The sequence below is a fragment of the Micromesistius poutassou genome (assembly GCF_964030765.1).
Source record: "Micromesistius poutassou genome assembly, chromosome: 13".
Lineage (NCBI taxonomy): Eukaryota > Metazoa > Chordata > Actinopteri > Gadiformes > Gadidae > Micromesistius > Micromesistius poutassou.
The window spans coordinates 5,661,476-5,676,420 of record NC_140283.1 but is presented as its reverse complement, the minus strand read 5'-3'; the positions used below and the strand labels follow the sequence as shown (position 1 = coordinate 5,676,420).

Here is a 14,945-nt window from a genome sequence, read left to right as displayed (position 1 = left end):
GTGGAACAAATGTCACCAAGCAATCCACTGCCACATTGGAACTTCAAAGCTGATGAATAAGATTAAAGTGAATGTAAGGTTTTATAAAAGAAAAAAAATATTTTTTTCTAGTAATGGATTTCCAGTGATTTTATGTAAAGTACGAGCTACACTTATAAATAACATAATGAAAAAACATTAACTTTACTTCACAAGAATCAATAGCATGCTTAATTTGCATTAGCATGTATTTGCAGTAGGATTGAATCTTGAACCACATAATGTAGTTTTCGATCTTAAATTGAATGACAATTTATAACAATTTATCTTCTTTCTTCAGCTCATTACTAAAGTGACTGAGTTTTCCAAGATTCCAGCCCACCTGCGTCTTATCCTAAATTCCTATCAGGGGAAATATTAGTTCATATCCCCAGAGAATTAGAGTCTCAACTCGCCTAGATAAGATAACTTAGCCCCTTTCCTTTTACAAAGTGCAGTATCTGGGTGAGGACTGCAATACAAGTCCTGTTACAAGTCAAAGAGCAAGGGGGGACGCCTGTCACATCCCCCCAGCTCCTCTACTTTCACTTTATTACAGTTTGGATATTGTTTTGGCTGTGTTGTACCCTATTACCAGCCACCGAGTCAAAGTAATACCAAGCCCTGCAATAACACCCGTGTAAAGGGTGGGATCTGAAGAGGCCAGTGTTTGCACAGGTGTGAGCGGACAGCGGTATCTGAGCTGGCCATTGAGGAGGAGGAGGTATCAGATGTTGTCTGAGCGATTACGGAGCACATTGATGCTCTTGTCATTAGGCTATGTGTAATAACATCAGGCAAGACAAATAGGCACATCTGTTCGGAAATCAGTGCTGCTCGCAGGCGGCGGGCCGTTTAACGACCTCGAACAAAACGGCACATGTTATCTCCAAACTTGATGCTTGCCTTTGTTTTTTTCATATATAAATTATATTGTTTATATGAATTGATTTAAAAACGTAATCGCTAATCGTTTACTTACCTTACACTCTGGCAACTGTGTTTGGTTGAACTCAAGACGTGCTAAAGATGAGAAAACGTTGTTTTTCCTGGAACATTATTCATAAGGGTTTAATATCTTTAGTTTCAGGCCCAAACGTCTTGAACCCGGGGCCTCTCGGCCTGACCTCAGCTTTTATTGGATTCCTAGGTAGAACAATAGGGGGATGTGTGAGATCTTAACCCCTGACTACCTGACCCCTGACCCCTGACCCCTCCTCCCTCTCAGGAGAGGCCTACATGAGGCTGAACAAGCTGGAGGAGGCGGGCCACTGGTACCGGGAGTCCCTTAGAGCCAAGCCAGATCACATCCCCGCCCACCTCACCTACGGGAAACTGCTGGCTCTGAAGGTAAGCCTGGACCTCATCCACAGCTGTGCTGTTCATCACCGCTTAGTTCAAATATCTTCACCCTTCACACAGTTATCCCCCAACTGGAACTCCTTGATTTTAATTTTCTCTCCTCACAACCACCTTTGTATTCTTTTTCCTAGAAGCTGTCACCTAATCTTTCCTTTCTAGCAATTCCCCCCCCCCCCTAATTCTGAATAACTACCATATCAGTAGGATGCAACCCATGACATGCAAAGGGCAATCATCATGTGAGCAAAGAAGACTATCTTTGACTCGGAATACAGACCGGGAGGCAACATGTGCAACGCCTCTGACATTTAGTCAAAGCATCTTGTCTCGCTCAGCGGAGATGACATTCTGGCAGTGTCATATGAATGACCCCCACTTTAATGAGAAAAGAAAGTGTGTGTGTGTGTGTGTGTGTGTGTGTGTGTGTGTGTGTGTGTGTGTGTGTGTGTGTGTGTGTGTGTGTGTGTGTGTGTGTGTGTGTGTGTGTGTGTGTGTGTGTGTGTGTGTGTGTGAGGCTGTTGATTTGGACCTGGTCATGCGGGGCAGGGTCGTACAGTGAAGAATGTGAACAAGAGAGGAGGATCTATGCAACGTCGCTCTGGGGTAGGGGAGGGCTCTGTGGTATGCTGAAGGTCAGTTCAGGCAGTTGGGTGAACACAGGTAAACAGATGCAAGGGGGGGTGGTCCTTAGGGAGGTCAAAGGGCAGTCAAAGGGTTCTCTTCTCATTTTTTCAGACACTCCTACATGCCAGACTCTGCTCTACCTGATTGATATTTTGTATTCAAAGAGCCGGCTTGTGTGTCTGGAGCCCCATTGAGTGTCTTGTCAAAGTGTGTGTCTTGTCTTGTCACACGCACATCTTCTGATGCATTCGATGGCATTCCCTGTGAACAACAACTGGTTTCAGGAAAAAAGGAATGTCTGAATACAAGCACACCCTAGTAAAAGAGCAATTCCTTAATGGAGAGGGTTCACTTCCACTCATCCTATTGGACCACAAAGAAGAAATGAGTCACTAGAGAATGTGTTATTGATTTTCAACTTGAGTTTGGACCTGCAGGGGTGAATCCATCCTTGTCTTTTATGATAGTTGTAATGGCTTCTGTGACCTTTCTAGCGTAAATACAATTAAGTTAAGTATATTGATCAGTCTTTTAATTTATCCTTGAGAGAAAACTAAAGAAGTGCCATGAAACTGTGACAGAACCGATTGTCTTTACTAAATGTTTTGTAGAGAAGTACTCTCCCTTTTACTCTTTATTAAAATGTCATATTTTGCCAGTGGAGTTAACTCACATCTAGCACAGTTTTCTTAAAGCGTAAGTGAATCCCCTGTTTTAGCTTGAATTTGAACACTGAATAAATCAAAAGGTTTTGGGCGGAGAATTCTAGGAAGGCAGGGCACGTTAGCATGGTCCCGACCCATGGCGACTATGTAGTAGTACATTCGGTTGAGTATGAGGGTTATAATGAGGGATATAGTATAAGGACACATACAGAGAACCTTAACCTGTTCTCTGTTCAGGATCATAGAAGCAATACTACAAATTACACTTGGTTCCCTTGCACTTTAATACGTGACCAGAACCAGCGCAGGAGGTTGACCTATCTTTACAGGCTCTGTCAGCTGATCACTACCACCTGCTATGCACCCATCCCATCTGTCCAACCCCCCGTCAGCATAGAAGAAAGCCGCATGCGACCGGTGGTTATGGGGTCACAGCCCAGTGGGAGAGATTCAGTTGAATGTTTTGGTAAAGAGCAGAGGTATGGGTATGGATGAGCTAAGGAGATAACAGAATGAAGACGGTTGAGGTATGGGGAAGAAGAGGCGGGTGGAGTTGAGCCAGCAGAAGAAGTAAGCCAGCTAGATGTTCAGAGGTGGACCAAAGAGATCAGACCAGGAAATGAGAGTGATTACCATCGGTTCCACTCTCTGGCCTCGTGTGCATCAGTAGAAGCGGCAGACACCCCAGGGTGCCAGGATATATAGGAGTGTTTATAGACTGAATCCTCTGGGAATGAGCACAGGAACACTGATGTCTGGGGGAGTTGAATTCATAATGATATCATTTCCTCAGCTAATTCAATGCAGGTTCTGTTTGGGACAACCTTAGTGACCGCACAAGTAGAGCTGTGTATGGTTTGTGTCATATGTCACAGAATTAGGTACCAATCATACACTCAATATGTTTAGGTGGTAGTGTATTTGATTGGTGAGTTATTCTGAAATTAGTGTGAAACCTAACTGAAAATGTTTTTCTTTAGACAAAATACAAAATAGTTATCTGTTGAGGCTGGCCATGCCTTCAATGTATAGTTGATGAACATGAACAACTCCCCATTTAAGGAGATTAAAGATTTTGCAGACTTTCCCTCAATGTAATACACTTTACTACCATTGTGAATTTCCTCAGATGTTTCATAAGGCAAGACATCCATCCACATGTAACTGTGAGTCATCTCATTGTTTGAACACTGAAGCGGGGTTAATAGAAGAGGCCAATGTTATTCTAAATCCAGCTGCACCTCGAGTGTGCACTTAGCTCCCACTGTGAAGGGTGAATGCAAAGTAAATATATTATGAACCATGATGGCCACTTGGACACCGTCGGCTGTATAAAATATAAACTTGGCGTAGACTTGATTTTTGTCTGCATCAAAGCTTTGAACACTCAACTACGTTTTAAGTCTTGGCTCATGATGCACTTGGTATGTATGTGTCTTTATCCGAGGTGTAACATGCGAGCCAACTCTCTCCGTTCTTCTCCAATGGTTCTGGATTTCACTTTGGTTGTCTTCCGCAAGCTTTTAACCTCATGTATTTAAAAAAAAATACATTTTGAAATCTTCATTGTAGTCTTACAACATGTACTTCTCTGTTCCTTAGTGGATCAAGTGCATTTCTACTCCTGCTTCTCTCATTGCTATCCTCACTCTCACCTCCTGTTTCATCGTTGGACTCTGTGATATCACAGGACTCTATGTTAATTGCACAGGTCACACCAGCGTCATAGTAAAGATAACGTGTGGAATAGATTGTGTCACCCTGCACAGCAAGATGGGCCAAGCCTGACATCTTGTACATTAGCTGGATAAAGCATGTTTCAAATGTTTTTAATTAAAAAATGAAATGAAATGTAAATGTCAGCCCTATGGCTCGGACAGCCTCATTAGCCACACCAGGCAGGATTTGAGGATTTGTAGACATTTTCATTAAAACAGTCTTTGAATCCTCCCTAATACTATAATAAATCTGTCTCTGTCCCTTTCGCTCTCCGTCTTTCTTTCCCATTCTCTCCATCTCTTTCTCTCTCAGGGACAAAAAGCAGAAGCAGAGCAGTATTTTCTGAAGGCCATTCAGCTCGATCCGACAAAGGGCAACTGTTACATGCACTATGGTAAGTGTTCATTAGTGGACGTCAACTTCCATTGATTTTCTTAGAAATATATCACATGCTGTGTTCCACCATTCCCCATTATCTACAATTGTCTACTCTTGAAAGAAGAAGAGAATTAAATTGCGCCCTGTAATTGAACAGATTTTCAAAAAGCTACATGATTGCCGTTTCCAGTTCCTACGTTCTAGGTGCGGAGACACACACACTCCTTTTCCATCTTTTCTTTCTTCATTTTTGAATGGCATAGAAATGTAGTGAGGTCCCGGTAGAAGGCACAGGTACTTACTCTACCATTATGGCGGACGACCCAGTTCCCTCCTCCCGTCTCCCTAGTGACAGGGGCAGTTGTAATTAGTGGCATGGCAACGGTGTGTGCTCAGGATTCAAGGGGACTTGTCTTTCTCTTTTTCTCTTTCTTTCACAAATCAGACAAAATCGACAGCATCTTCAAAATCAGCCAGTACTTCTCCCCTTTTTTTACCTTGAACAAAATGCATTGTGTGATTACGCTCCAATGTGAGCAGTACTCTTTGTATATGGTATAGTCTACTCCATGGCCGCGGGCTATGTGTCAATGCACTTGCTCTTTGTTTAATGTAAACATACAGGCTTGTACCGGTTGGCTGGCCTTAAATGCAAAATGACAGCCAGTCCCCCTGATATGTTTTGGCGGTTCCTTAAAAGCGCTGCCGTTTCACGATGAATAATTCAATGCCGCTGATGGTGTTTACGCCGTGCATTTTGAACTGAGCAAATCTCTCGGTGAGAGTAACCTGAACCGCTCAATGGTTTATTAGGTACGTTGTAAAATGAGAAAATGTAATGCTAGTAATAACATATTAAAATAATAGTGTAGTTTATTGAATGCTGTTAATATGGTGAAGTACTAGCTAAATTAAGACATTTATCTTTGATAGATACAGTAGATCTACAGATATACAATATCTTAAAGTGGTTTACTAGTCATGTTTTCTAATTTGATACCCGTGTTCCTCCCACCATGTGCCAGACTCCCGTACCTCAGTTATTAGGCAGCGTGGGCTGGTTTCCTCTCAGTCTAGTGGGGCTGAACACGCTCCAAAGGATATTAAATCACCCTTTTTTTAAAGAATGTCTTTTCTTGACTGCCTGTTATCTGGATTCAGAATTCCACAATATCCCCAGGATTTGACTTTTCTCCCAAGCACACAATCTCGGTACACCGCAAAACTCTGTTTGGGAATAATCCCTGAACACAATGAGCACGCGCACACACACACACACACACACACATGTATCACCATCATGCATTTAAACACATGGGGCTGAGAGATGTCCAAAGAGTGATAGCTCGCTGCGGCTGATATCTAGTGTTTCATCACATGATCGCCGGGAGCTGACAAGGCTGGCTTGGTTTAGGCAGGGCCCAAGGCGACACCAGACGGCCATGTTTCCTCTCTCTAACATGGTGCTCATCCCCCCCCCCCCCCCCCCCCCCCCCCTGTTCTTCCAGGTCAGTTTCTGTTGGAGGAGTCGCGTCTGTTGGAGGCTGCGGACATGGCGGAGAGGGCGGCCCAGCTGGACAGCGGGGAGTTTGACGTGGTGTTCAGTGCAGCTCACATGTTCCGGTGAGTCGCAGGGATAGATGGTGAAGGAGCTCGAGGCTCCATTTTGTATCACCAGTGCCCTAAAAAAAGACGCTACAGTGAAGTCTGACGTCGTCTTCATCATGCCAGGCTCACTGTTTTTCCAAAGGTTACTAACGAGTGACGAGAGTTTTAAAATAAGGTCTGATTTTAATTTCGGTCTGAATCCTTTGCTTTTCCAGAGGAGATGCGTGGACACCCGTCTGCTAAACAATGCGCTGTGCAGTGAGAGAGCGAGGGCGCTGTCTCCAGCGTTTATCCGGGAGCTTACAGTGTTCGCTGGTCTGTGTGATTTAGTTGGCTCTACCTTGTAATCCTATCCTCTCGCCGCACTGCCAGCAGAACAGCTTCTGATTCTCCATATTCTCCTCTTTTGCCTCATTCTCCCTTTCCTCACACGCTCTACCCCTGTCCTCCCTCGGCTCTCTCTCTCTCTCTCTCTCCCTGGCTCTCCTCGCCTCGCTGTCTGCTGTTTCTGGCTTGTGACGGGCGTTCTGCGTCCAAATCAGCGCAGAGTTCAGTTGACGAGTCGAAATGAGAGTTCTCCTGGAATGCACGTGCTGCTGTATTTCTCAACGTGAGCCACGGATGGAGAATGGTAAATAGCACCATGTGCCAGTTTACAGTATGCTGCGGCACGTACAGAAGCAGTTCCACGCCAACAATATTATTATCCAATACTATTTTTCCAGTCGACAGTTTGCCATTTCCTGACTTTAAATAAAACTCAAGGTTTTCGCCATTGGAATCACAGCCGTCTGCCGCGGGGAAGTGATTACCGCTGAGTCCATTAATGCGCGTCTTGATTTGTTGAAGTCCTCCATTGGCATCGTACCGTCTGCTGCTCTCCTTTACCAATGAGTGCACGCTCTCGACCACAGAGCACAGTCTAGCCAGCTGCCTCTGTCCTCGCCTGCTTCCAGGCTAGAGTAATCCACCTGCAACCCCTCTCGCGGTGGAGGGTCTCTTCCAGGGTCCAGACCCCTGGCACGTAACGGGAGGCCCAGGCAGACCTGCAGTCCACCCCCCCCCCCCCCCCCCCCCCCCCCACCTCGTTGGCAGGGGGCTTCCTCTAGACAACCCTCAGCTCTCAGGTTCTTCGTGTGTTTGTCTTGGACGCACGTGCTCAAAGGAAGGTGGGGTGGGGGGGAGTAGGGAAATAATTGGTTAAAAAGCGTCTGTCAGAGGAGTGTAAGTATCCCCTTGCCATACTCCTTTCCCTTTTGGTTTTTATTGCCTTCTGAAAACGCTCAGTGTATGACTTTAAAAGCAGGCCTGCTCTGAAGGGCAAAGGTAAGCCGTGGAGGACCTGCTTAGCACTAAGCTCTGCGTGGACTGGGTCTGCTGCACGTCTCTCCTCTAATGGGCCCAGTCTGGACGTCAGGGAGGCCCTGCGGATACACTACACTGCCCAACGTTTATTACATAGAACATGTTGTTATTATATATATATATATATATATATTTGTTTTATACAACAGATGCAAGCAGTTCAAGGAGGTCTTTTAAATGATCCACATGAAGTTTCCTTCCATTGTCGGGTTAGTAAACCCTCGTCTAGCAGGAGAAGTTCTGCCCTCAGAAAACGCTGCACTGTGGTGAGGGGTGAAACGTTGTCAAAACACACATCGTACTCACTGACCCGGGCGCAGCCAGTAGATAACTAGCTAACCACTCTTCATCCAGGGGGCAGCCAGTAGATAACTAGTTAACCACTCCTCAACCAGGGGGCAGCCAGTAGATAACTGTTAACCACTCCTCATCCAGGGGGCAGCCAGTAGATAACTAGTTAACCACTCCTCATCCAGGGGGCAGCCAGTAGATAACTAGCTAAGGACTCCTCATATTTTACAGGCGTTTGTTGCAGCGTCTTTCCTTCTGGGATGAGTTCTCCATCATTCCTGGTTGTTTCAGGGTTTGGTTCCTTGGGTTGTCACCTTTACCACTGCTTTAACCTGAGCAGTGGTTCATGTTGTGAGTTTCTTTGCGACCATTCGGCCAACCAGGACCCAGAATCCTTGTTGATACTTGTCTGGTTAAGAGTCTCTACTCTATACATGAGGTAATGGTGTGGAAAATGTCCATTGCTATATCATGTGTTGTTTAGACTGTGACATTTCAAACCATAATATTAATGACAGTTGTATTGTATTTGTATGTTCTGATGGACCTCCAACGCACACATATTAGAGTAGGACTTTACCCTTCATCCATATTGGCTGGTTATGTTTTGGTAACGTGCAATGTCTCTTGAATGGTTGGTTCCTCCAATGCTTTCCTCGCATGTACAGCTTACATGGCCCGTTTGTTCTGGGAACACAAACAACATTATCAAGTAACATGTATTGGGAGTAAGTGGTTTTGCATGTCAGTTTATGAGCCCATCTTGGCCCTCATGTTGACATTTCTCTGATATTCTCTGAATGTGCAAACCATTTCACGTTTTATCACGAGGTAAACATCCCGACACAAAGCCAAAGCATATCGGTTTACATTGTGACTAAACAAGGGCATCTCTTCACGGTTCTTCTTCTGGTGACTCTTAACATGATTGAAACAAATATAACTCTGAAGAATGGTTGGGTTATAAGCCAAGCACTGCGTGTCCCTGATGTTGAAAAATGGTGTGTTTGGCCGCGTAGTTCAAACCATATGGACGGAGAGCCTGTAATAGGGCAGGACAACCTCAACGAGAGCGTGGCTCCAGCGGTCTGCAGGCTTTCATCATGGCAGCTAATGGGCCCCACTGTCACTCACTGTTCACTCTCCTTGGCTTTGTCAAAGTTAAACTGTTTGCAATGGGACAATTGTTACCATCAGTGCGATGATTGAAGCTCAGGGTCACAAAGGTGTGTTTGGAGCTCGGCCTACCAGTTTTTTTCTATGAATGCAAACACTTTATGGCCCAAAGGTATGGAGGCAGGGGAACCAGCACAGAACCAGGTAGAGGCAGGGGAACCAGCACAAAACCAGTATAGAGGCAGGGGAACCAGCACAAAACCAGTATAGAGGCAGGGGAACCAGAACATAACTAGTATAGAGGCAGGGGAACCAGAACATAACCAGTATGGAGACAGGGGAACCAGCACAGAACCAGATAGAGGCAGGAAAACCAGCACAGAACCAGGTATAGAGGCAGTGGGGTTCCTAGCATAAGGTTCATATGGCACACATTCCTTGGTTTTATGTCCTTTAGGCCCTGAATATTTCAGGTCTCCATGGGACCCGTATGGGCAAGCCATCTGTTGGAGAGAAGAAATCTGCCAATATGGGTTAGACATCATGGTCTCGTACGTGTGTCAGTGGCATCGAGTGTGTGTGTGAGTAGGCTAGCTTGTTTCCTCTCATGTCGTAACATCACAGGATCATCAGCTCTCAGAAGACCCTCCCCACAGGTAGGTCCACTGCTTAGATGAAAAAAACCAAACATTTAATCACGTGAAACATTATTTTCAGGATAATGAAAGAACAGGGGCGATTGATGGATGGGTCATCCTTGGCCCTCGGTTCCCTTCCCTCCTGTAATTTCCCGGTGAACTTTGGAGAACTGGTGAACCCGCCCCAGCTCAGGGCCTGGGCCTGCGGTGGGGCTTAAGATGACTGATGGCTCCTCTCTGTCCGCAGGCAGGCCAGTCTGAACCAAGCGGCCGAGAAGTACTACGGCCGGGCAGCCAGCCTCAGACCCAACGTAAGTACCGCTACTACGGGCTAACAACCACCCTAACAACCGCCCTGTTACCAGAAGGGCCTTTCTGATGGCTACTGCCATGAGCTAACTAACCACCCTGTTACCAGAAGGGCCTTTTGATGGCTACTGCCATGAGCTAACTAACCACCCTGTTACCAGAAGGGCCTTTCTGATGGACAGCGCCACACAGGCTACAACCGCCTGGGTGGTGCTCCCCTGTCAAATTATTCCTAGTTTATTATTATTATACACACAGACACACACACAGACTCAAACAGTCCCTCACACAGACACACACACAGACACACACACAGACTCAAACAGTCTCTCACACACACACACAGACACACACACAGACTCGCACGCACGCACGCACGCACGCACGCACGCACACACACACACACACACACACACACACACACACACACACACACACACACACACACACACACACACACACACACACACACACACACAGTCGGCAGTGTTTGGGGGCAGCGGGCCCGGGCCAGATTCATGCGGGCCGATGTTTTCATGACCCCCGCTGGTTTGTTTGTGTAGCATCCATCTGCAGCTTCAAAGGAGAGGCCAGGGCTGGGCGGGGAGCGGGGCGCTTTAAAGTAATGACGATAGCACCATGTCAGGTTGACCAGAGTGAGGACGATCGGGCTACTTCTTGAATGTGATGCTTACTTGAAGGGGGGAGTTAACTTTGAGATTTAGGCAGATGGATTATATGTTGGCAGATGTTTGCCGGCTTGTTATTTGGTCCTGATTTAGAAGACGTACTTTTACGATGTCATGGCGGAGGGCTAGCCTGTATAGTTCGTTTGAGAGTCGGCTGCACTTAGTAGAAGGAGAATACAATGCATTATGTTTCCAGGGACTTATGTTTAATCACAATAATTTGATCCGTGTGTAGATGATGTAGATAGTGCATGTGATTCTGTTAAAATGCTGTACTCGTTGTCTTGTTTTTCTCTTGGAACTCAATTAAGTAGATAGAGTAATATGCAACCTTTTAGTAATGGAAATGAGAGTTTAGTGAATTTTGTGCACGGAAGCGTCATCATTTCCATGTCCTGGTGGACGCCTCTTCCAGCATTAACTCAAAATGCTGTTTTAATTTAGTTTCCCCCCTTGTTCCCTGTTTTAGAGGGATTTTACAATTGGATCCAACTGATACATTGAGCTTAATGTTTTGGAACAACTTGTGATATTTGTATTGGAAGCATTGTTTAGAAATCCTCTGGACTCATGGCATTGATCTGCAAAACTTATGGATTTTAGTTTTCTTACAAAGGACCTCTTCCCACTGCACATGACAATTAGTCTGATGTTTGGACATGTATAAGGAAACACTGTCCTGAGTAAGCCTGTACTGTTATTTCAGACGCCTCCCTTGCTATCTCTACTGCTTACAGCTGAGGCGAGTGGTGAGTGAGGATGAGCATCAATCGGAATATGCCATGACTCTCTGTTCTCTGACTTGACAAGCTGAAGGCTCTGTCGTCATTAGCCACTGCATGCTTTGTTGCAACTTGACTCTCCACTCTCTGATTTGAAGGCAAAAAAAGGCTCCTCATTTTGATTAGAAGGAAACAACTCACTCAGGAATCTTGATTTAGCGCTCCTACTCTCACATTTTCAGAATTCTTCACATGAAAACCACAGGCTGATGAAAATCAACCTGCATTAGATTTCAGGTTTTTTTGCCGCTAGGGAAGTATTGCCAAGTCCTTCATGTTTGTCTCCACTCATATGAATGTTGGAGGTTGTTTAATTTCAATGAAAGCCCCCCAAAAAAGCTCCACTAAATATTTCCAACCAAAGCCATTATGAACATTTGCAGCATCCAACCCCTGATATTTATTATTTAGTGTTGGAGGATTTGTTACGTTTTCTTCAGTAACGCTTTATCACAATCACACTGTCAGAGGGATTCCCAGGCACCCATTCTGTGTGATGGTTTCTTTTACTTAGTTTCATGTTGTACCTAACAGACGCTTGCAGATAACATTTGTCAACAGTTTATCTCAATTATAGAGAATCTTAACTTGGTTCATTAGATCTAAAATGTTTTAAAATTGGATTTTGTAAATTGTATGTCTGGTAGAGATGCTGAGCGCTTAAGGAGATATTGGCCCTTCTAACCCGTATTTTGCAGATTGATTCTCCACATTTGTATCTATGTTGAGAGACAATGAGGGATCCCTCTTGGGGACATGGTGATTATTCCACTCACTGTTTGATTTATTGATCGATAGTCCAGCCTTGGAGAGAAGGGAGGCTATATTTGAACATAATGTTCCCATTGAAATCCTCATTGCCATCACTCATGTAACCTTGACACTGGGGAAAACTAAAGATGACGAGTGGCCTGGCTGAGGGGGTGAACAACAGCTGCAGGTCGAAGGTCAAACTGTATGAAGATTAAGCAGGGTCTTGAAACTGATTTCATTTTTGGTGTTTTTGACCTTTGGAAACTAAAACTGCCCCTGAATCTCACCTGTATTTTATTTTTTCTTAATGTTTGGTTGAAAATGGTTTTAGAAATAGGTCTAACAAATGAATGAGTGTGCTTTTTTTCCTCCCCATAATTGGGCAACACAATGGTGTTGGTTGCGTTAAGCCTCATTTACATTGCAGCACTTTATTTCTTCACATAATTCTTATAAACATACTTTGGAAACTCTTGTATTTATATATGTATTTGTATTTATAAAATAAAATAAATCCCCTCTGTTTGCTCTGGGGAAAACAAAAGTGCTTTTGATTACATTGAGAAACAAATGCAGGCTTGCAGTGGGTTCCTAATTGTATGGACACTTTAATCATGGCCATGGCACATGACAGTGATAAACGAGGAGATAATTGTGAACAGAAAGTCACCGAGGCTGTCCAACATGGACATCATTAACCATTTATTGAGATGAATTACGCCTACCGCCTCTTTCCATATATAGAACACGATTACACATTCAATAACAAGGAAGGGAGGTCTGCTCAATAATGGTGGGCTAATTAGGCAGAATTAGCCATCCTTGTACCCGCTCTCTGCTCCTCAAATGGAGATCAGATGCGGGCTTTGTCCTGCCGCGTGACTGCGCGGCGGTGGACACTAGCGAGTCCCGGTGGGTGTCCGGCGTGGACAACTCACCTCTTGACGTTGTGTTTGCGTAATAGCGCCAGCAGGAAAAGCCATTCATCTGCACCACTTCAAAGGGGGCGCTGCGGTCGCTGCTCTGACAGCGGTGGGTGCAGACGGGACGCGGAGCAGCGCAGCTCCCCGACCTCAGAGCTCTGTACCCACACGTCCACAGTGATCCAAACAGCAGAGCCCCATTCTCACGGTCACAGACGGCTGTCTAGCCCCAGTGAATCGGGAAATGCTTTCATAAAGCGATTACTTTTGTGAAGAGCAGTAAAAAGCACACTTCATTGTATCAGTTGTTATATTAGGTTTCAGATTTTGCGACTGCCTCAGTCATGTGGTCATAGTCCAAATGTAATGAAACTGGGACCTCTGGCTAGAAGGTCCCGGTCTACAAAGTGGTGTACCAAGCTTTGTAGCATGCACAACTACATACACCATCATAGTTTTCCAACTGCAATTTTTCTGTATTTAATGACCATTCAGTGCCAGCTCTCTGGCATCTTGTTAAGTGATATGCAATCTTTGTGGTAAAACCCTGAATGAATACTGAATGGTGATTATGTTGATAGTCTTAATAGAGCCATCCACACATCCAGGCTCTTTCAACATTAGTCATCTCATCAAACACCGCTCAAGGCATTTCAGCCTCCAGCTTTTTTTCCACATGAATCTCTCATTAAATTTCTCTTTCATATATATTTTTGGATGTTTTCTTCTTCTTCTTCTTTTTTACAGCAGCATGGACTACATCCTTGTGGAAGTTCATTTGCAATTTAGATCAGATGAAATGATTTATCAAAACTAAACGTTTGCTAAAGAGTAAATAACTGCTGCCGAGGAGATAAAACGGAGCTAAAAATAAAACAAAGGTGCGGTGGCTGAGTTTCAACACTGTCGAAGAACACGTCGTCCCCACTCAAGTAAGGGTCCGCAGCTGACAGAATGAGAGCAGCAGAACTACCACTAACCAAGTTTAGCCGGAAGCTAGTTCTCACTTTGAACAGACTTTTCCCCGATTTCTATTCCCCCAACTTTCGACACTGTACTACAACAGAAGCGAGATGTTTTCCCCCGACGCGGCGAGGTGTTTATCCGTGTGTGTGTGTGTGTGTGTGTGTGTTCCAGTACCCCGCCGCCCTGATGAACCTGGGGGCCATCCTCCACCTCAACGGGAAGCTCCCGGAGGCGGAGGCCAACTACCTCCGCGCGCTGCAGCTCAAACCCGACGACACCATCACCCAGTCCAACCTGCGCAAGCTCTGGAACATCATGGAGAAGCAGGGCCTCCGCACCGCGGGGCCTTGAGGGGCTCCGGCGTCCCACCACCACCGCCGCCACCACCGCCGCCGCCTCCGCCTCCGCCCTCCCAGACCATCTGGTTGTGGGCTCAACCGAGGGGGGGGGGGGGGAGGGGGGAGCCCACGCATTCTCTCTCCCCCCTCGGCCCCCTCTCTGGCTCTGCCGTGCAGAGCGATGGAAGCAGAGAGAATACAGGAGGATGTTTGTTTCAGATGCGCCATGACTTCCTAACGATGAAGACTCTCCGGGCGCTGGCCTCCTCTGAGGCACTGGAGCAGCGGTGGTCCCTGCGACCGCACCGCGGGCGATTCAGGACAACGCACCCGTGGTTCTTTTTTAGAATTCAGTTTTATCTTTTCTTTTTTTTGTTGTCGTTGTTGTTCTTTGTTTTGTT

General features: G+C 45.5%; 1 protein-coding gene across 1 annotated transcript in view; it reads left to right on the top strand.

Moving 5' to 3' along the window:
- The window catches only part of tmtc2b (transmembrane O-mannosyltransferase targeting cadherins 2b), a 67,152-nt gene extending 52,586 nt beyond the window's left edge, over window positions 1-14,566 (top strand). Inside the window, exons 8-12 of the mRNA XM_084476805.1 lie at window positions 1,247-1,368; window positions 4,701-4,782; window positions 6,275-6,389; window positions 10,032-10,095; window positions 14,378-14,566. Of these exons, the coding sequence (XP_084332931.1) occupies window positions 1,247-1,368; window positions 4,701-4,782; window positions 6,275-6,389; window positions 10,032-10,095; window positions 14,378-14,557 (563 nt within the window). The 3' untranslated portion in view covers window positions 14,558-14,566. The remainder of the gene's footprint in view (window positions 1-1,246; window positions 1,369-4,700; window positions 4,783-6,274; window positions 6,390-10,031; window positions 10,096-14,377) is intronic.
- Window positions 14,567-14,945: the final 379 nt, after the last annotated feature.